This window comes from Verticillium dahliae, genomic scaffold, assembly GCF_000150675.1.
Source record: "Verticillium dahliae VdLs.17 supercont1.22 genomic scaffold, whole genome shotgun sequence".
NCBI lineage: Eukaryota > Fungi > Ascomycota > Sordariomycetes > Glomerellales > Plectosphaerellaceae > Verticillium > Verticillium dahliae.
Genome location: NW_009276918.1, coordinates 362,812 through 368,487, shown reverse-complemented (window position 1 = coordinate 368,487; position 5,676 = coordinate 362,812). Strand labels below are relative to the sequence as shown.

At 58.8% G+C, this 5,676-nt stretch overlaps 1 protein-coding gene across 1 annotated transcript; it reads right to left on the bottom strand.

Moving 5' to 3' along the window:
• Positions 1 to 1,373: 1,373 nt before the first annotated feature.
• On the bottom strand, positions 1,374 to 4,380 carry VDAG_08783 (mitotic control protein dis3; the record flags this gene model as incomplete). The annotated part of the gene is made up of 2 exons (XM_009651100.1): positions 1,374 to 4,132; positions 4,185 to 4,380. The coding sequence occupies 2 exons, from the start codon at positions 4,378 to 4,380 to the stop codon at positions 1,374 to 1,376; spliced, it is 2,955 nt and encodes a 984-aa protein (XP_009649395.1).
• Between the last annotated feature and the right edge of the window lie 1,296 nt (positions 4,381 to 5,676).

The following is a 5,676-nucleotide window of genomic DNA, read 5'->3' as shown; positions in this document are numbered from 1 at the left end:
AAACCCCTCCATTTTGCCAGGACCCAGAACATACAATGGTTTGGTTTTGCGAGAGGGTTTAGGTCATTTTACCACTTTTTTTTTCATCTTTCCTGGGGTGTTCCCTGGTGTGTGAAAGCGACGCTATGGACGGCGTAGTGAAGGCGAGATTGGACGGTTCTTTGTGCTGGTAGATGAACGTTATGCGCAGAGGGGTTTCCCTCCCCCTGGCCCCGACAGAGTCTCCCTTGCGAGGGATATGCTACGCTCACCTGGGGTCTTCCTGGCAGGCACAGGACCCCTATAGATACAGCCCTAAGTAGGGTAGGGGATAAGTTTCGGCGGTTGTAATAACAGGTGAACATCATGGCAGGGGGCGGGGGGGGGGGGGGGTAAGGGTGCCATTCGAGAGCTCGCCCAGCTAAGGACCATGGGCTTCAGGGATGATAACACGCGTAGCAAGCACATGTTCCTCGCATGAACAGTACCACCACTGTCGCAGCCCTCATGATGAGTTCGGCCCGCCCTTTGTGCCATCGAGTGAACATCGTGGGAGGAGGGTACCATTCGAAAGATCGCCTTCCAAGTGTCTCAGGGGTTCAGTACGCTCGTCTGGCGTGTCCCTGGCATGAACGGCAAAGCCCTGGAGACGACATGAGTCCGCCCTTTGTGCTCGGAGGTGGAAGATGATGGGCGAAGGGGTAACCTTCCGTCTGAAGCTCACCAGCTAGAGACCCCAGGGATGCCGTGCCTTGCGAGGGGAACGGGGGGAAGGGTGGCATGTTTCAACCTGGGTAGTCCTGGCATGCGAGAGACGCTACAGATGCAGCCCTGAGGATTAGACTGCAGTGGACCGCCCCTTGCTCTGGCGGATCAATATTATGCGCGAGTAGCTGCCGAAAGGATCTAGGGATAGCACGTGTGGCAGGCATAGCACGTCCACCTGAATGATTCCGCCCTGAAGACCGTGCTGCAGATGCAGCCCTGGCGGTGAGGTCTGAACACACGCTTCCCCTTGCGTATAACGTTCACCTGGCAACACACAGGGTAGTCCACAGCCTGTTGAGGCTTGAGGAGGGAGGGTGACGAGGATACCCCTCCTTGTCAAACAGGGTTGGCAGGACACCACGTGGTGGACAGGACGCTCGGAGATGCGGAAATGCGGATGGGGTCACGAACTGGTTGCTCTTGGGTTGGGTGAACTACCACAGTTGAATGCTGGGACAACGCGAGAGACAGAGACCGTGGCCGTCGGCGGCATCAGTTCATACATCTGGCCCTCTTGGATGGTTCGCAAGATGGGACACAAGTGGCGTTCGAAGATGAGAGCAGTGCTTCAGTGATACAGAACAGCCCAAGCTTGGTATTTTGATTTTGCAACCTCTCGTCCCAGTTTACGCCGTGACAAGCTCCATCTTGACCCCCCGCTTGCCCGTCCTCTCATCCATGTCATCCTGGACCCTGACCCTGACCTTCTGGAACAGCTCGACCTTGACCTCGCGGCTGCCCGTCGTCTCGAGCACGTAATTGTCCGCGTCAAAGGTGCTGTCGGGCTCCGGCGTTGCGAGATCTCGCAGCCGGATGAGCCCCTCGATGCCGAAACGCGGCACGAGCACGACGAAGCCGTTGCTGAAGATCTTCATGACGAACGCGTCCTCCTCAGCCTCCCGGCCCTTGAGGGCCTGTCCGACGTAGTACGCGATGCTCGCGCGGCCGGCGAGCTGCGCGTTGCGGTGGCGAACGTTGATGTTCTTGCACACGGCCTCGAGGCGGCCCCGGGAGCGGACCGCCGGGTGGACGGCCTCGTACCCGATGGCGGCGGCGAGCTGCCGGTGGGCCTGGAGATCTGCGTAGCGGCGGATGGGGGAGGTGAAGTGCGTGTAGATCTCCGAGGCGAGGCCGTAGTGGCGGAACTCGTCGTACGTCTGGGTGCCGGAGCAGAAATATTCGGCCGACATCATGCAGCGCGTTGCCATGATACGCACGAGCGTGTTGAAGAAGGGGTTCTCCGGGTCGACGCACGTGTCGAGCGAGTCGGCGAGCGCCTTGCTCGAGTCGACGCGGAGCTCCAGGCCCTTCTTAACCTTGAGCTGGTTGGCGAGCTCGTCAAAGTTGGTCTTGGGCGGCGCGCCGTGTCGGCGGAGAATGGCCGTCTGCGGGAACGCCTCGTAAATCTTGGCCGCGACGCTGACATTGGCGAACAGCATGAACTCCTCGACCAGTGACATGGTATCCAGAAGCTCCTTCGTCTTGACGTCGATTGGGTCAGATGTCTCCGACTCCATCTGCACCTTGACCTCGGGCGACGACAGGCTGAGGGCGCCGGCATCCATACGCTTCTGCTTGAGCTTTCTCGACAACTTCATCAGCATCCGAATGCCCTGGGTGAGCTCGTCCGTCTGCGAGGCATCGTCTACTCTCAGCTGCGCTGCTTCGTAGCTGAGAGCCTCTCTTGACTTGATGACAGACTTTGTGAAGCGAACATTGACCATGTCAGCGTTTTCGTCGAGCTCCCAGATGACGGAAAACGCGAAGCGCTCGATATAAGGGTTGAGCGAGCACAGGTCTGTTCCGAGGAGCATTGGCAACATGTCGATGCGCTTATCTACTAGGTAGACTGATGTGCCGCGGATGCTCGCCTCGTTGTCCATGGCCGTCAAGGGCTTGACAAAGTTGGACACGTCGGCAATGTGGACGCCAACCTCGTAGTTTCCGTTGGGCAGACTCCTCGCGTGCAGTGCGTCGTCAATGTCCTGGCATCCGATGGGGTCGATACTGCAGATGAGCAGAGACCGAAGGTCCTCGCGGCCCCTCCAGCCGGGGTCGTCCAGGCTCGTCGGCACCCTCCAATCGTGGCCCTCCTTGGGCAGACAGTCCAGCACTGTCTTGGGAAAAGGTCTGTACTGCACATCGTGCTCTAGCAGTAGCGCCTCCGTCTCGGCCTGCTTCGTCTCGAGCTCTCCGAGCGAACGCACGAAATGGCCCACGGGATGTCGCGAGTCGCGCTCCCAGGCATCAATCGTGACAACGAGTCGCTTGCCGAGAAGCTCGGCAGCCTGCCTCGTGCGTATCCGAATCTTGGGGATGCACTTGTCCATCGGGATGAGGAACACATTCTCCTGACGGCGGCCCTGGGTGCCGCTCTGACTGGTGGAGGAGGGGTCGATGTGGCCGACGTATTGTCGCCAGTTGCGCTTGATGACGCCGACAACCTTTGCTGTCGGCTGAGGACGGCCCTCGGTGCTGTGGCTCTGCGTCTTCTTGACCTCTTCCTGCAGCGCCTTGCGCTCGCGTGCCGAGACGAGATCGGATCCTCCCTCATCGTCGGCGTTTTCATTCCTCGTGATGGTCTCCTCCTCGATGATCTTGGTCGAAGGTTCCTTCCACTGCTCCTTCGGCAGCACCTCGACGACGACAAGATCACCATTGATGGCACGGCTGATGTTCTCCCTTCCGAGGATGAGGAGCGGCTTGACGAAGCTCGGCACCTTGATCGAGCCCTCGAGGTAGTTGTACGGGGAGACGTTGAAGATTCCCTGGTGCAGGAGGCCGGCCTTGGTGCCAGTCATCATCTTGGACATGCTGTAGTACTCCGGGTACAGGGGACCCTCCTGCTTCTTGAAGGATCCGGCGTTCTGCAGGTCGGGAACCATGTCGAGCAGCGTGCCGGCCTCCTCGAGACCCCCGACATACTCGGCGAGAGACATGCCGTGGAGGCCGTCGGCCTTCGCCTTGCGGAGACAGTCCTGGTCATCGCTCAGCATGACCACGGCGGGCGGCTGGGTGGCCGAGCCGTGCTCTGCGAGATGCTCGCCGTACCACTTGACGGACCGCCTCACGGCGCGGTCGTTGCGGTCGTTGACCGTCTCGTTGGTCTCTCGATGGATGTACGTCTCGAGGCGGAACTCGTTGAAGAATACGTAGAAGCGCTTGTCCTCGCTCTTGGTGAGGCCGATGAGGCGGTTGTAGAGCGGCAGGGAGCGGTTGCGGAGCTCCTCGAGGACTGTCTGCAGGACAATGACGTCGTAAAAGGCCGAGCTCTGTTCGAACAGATCCATGGCGTTGAGGAGGGCATTGGTATCCGGAATGATGTAATGACCTTGAGGGAAGGCCTTGGTGCCTGCCGGCTTATCAGACAGCACAAACGGCTGGGCTGTGTATTGTCAGTCTGTGAAGCTCTCCGAACAGACAGAACGACGTCTCACCTTTACCAGAGGCATCCCTGGGCGCGATCAGATGGCATTGTCGGCACAGCTTTGATGAGCAGGGGATATCTTGACGAAGGTAGACCTCTCGCACGATTTTCTGAACCTTGCCGCTCTTGGTGGACCGCACGTAGACCTTGCTCGACAGGTTCGACGCAGCAGGGTCCCTATCGAGGGTTCGCTTGAGACTCGTCATCGTGGTTGTGTTGTGATGACTTGCTCTTTCCTACGTCTTGATATTGGCAACGTCAAGGCTTGTCACGGCTCATCAGAGGTAGGTAGGTATAGACACACTATGAAAATTGAGGTGAGGTCGCGAAGGCGGCTGACAAACGAATCGGATCCTGCGGGGCGCCTATCTTATCTTATCTTATCACTTCGCGTCATCACACAAGCTCCCAAGGCACCAACGACACACGACAGAGCACCTCTCCTAGCATCCGCTGCCTGCCCCAATTGGCATCAATTCCCCAATTGGCATCAATGGCATCAAGTGTTCCAATTCCCTGATCAGGGGATGGCCTCGGCCAGGAAATAAGAACGCATGCACGCAGACCGCACAAGTTCCCCTGTCAGACGCGGCATTTACCAACACGGCCAATCCTTTTCTTCTCAGCGAACGAAACATGAGCATCCCTTGACCTGTTTGGCCTGGCTGGCGTCCCGTCGCGCCAGGGCCCCCGCCAGCACAGCACAGACAGGCGTCGCTCGTTGGAATAGCGCCCTGCTTCACCCCTAGGTAGGTAGGTACATAACGCCATTTCAGACCGCAGCAGCAAAGATGCGCGCCCACGCCGAACTTTCCGCGCCCAACCTCCACAGCAAATCTCACAATGAGGCCGGAAGCGGAATGTGGCACAACGCCCAAGGGGAAGAGAAGAGAAGGGGAGGGGGGGAGGAGGGGAGGGCCATCAATGGAACACCACCTGTTGCCTCTTGCCTTTTCCAGTCTCGCCGTCCTGACGCGCGAGGCCTGCTCTCGGCACCCTGTTTCACGCGCTGCAGCAGCTGCTGTCTGTCGTCTTGGACGGCATTCCGACCGGGGGTGGTACTCATTGTGCCATAGGATCTGTCCAGAGCCACGCGAATCGGGAACGCAGGGCGTGCTCGACGCTGGGGTCTGGCAGACGGATCATGCTTGCTAAGGGCATGCTCGACGCCCACGTTAAGCGTGAGACCTGAACCAGAAACCTGCGATATCGAAAATGGCCCTTCCCCCCCGCCATCCTCCCTGTCATCCCTTACAGAGCGAGATGGGTCGACAAGGACTGACGAGAAGCCCTGATTGCTCGCACGCGACGGATCATGTCTGGCTGCAAGCAAGGGGTAGGCAGGTAGGTGACTTACATATGCGAGTAAAACTCGCCACGAAATCTCAACGTGCGGCACGAGCTACATGTACAAGGTTGTGGGCTGAGGATCCCTCTCAACATACAACACACACACACACACACACACACCCACACGGTAGTCGATACCAGGTTACCTGGAC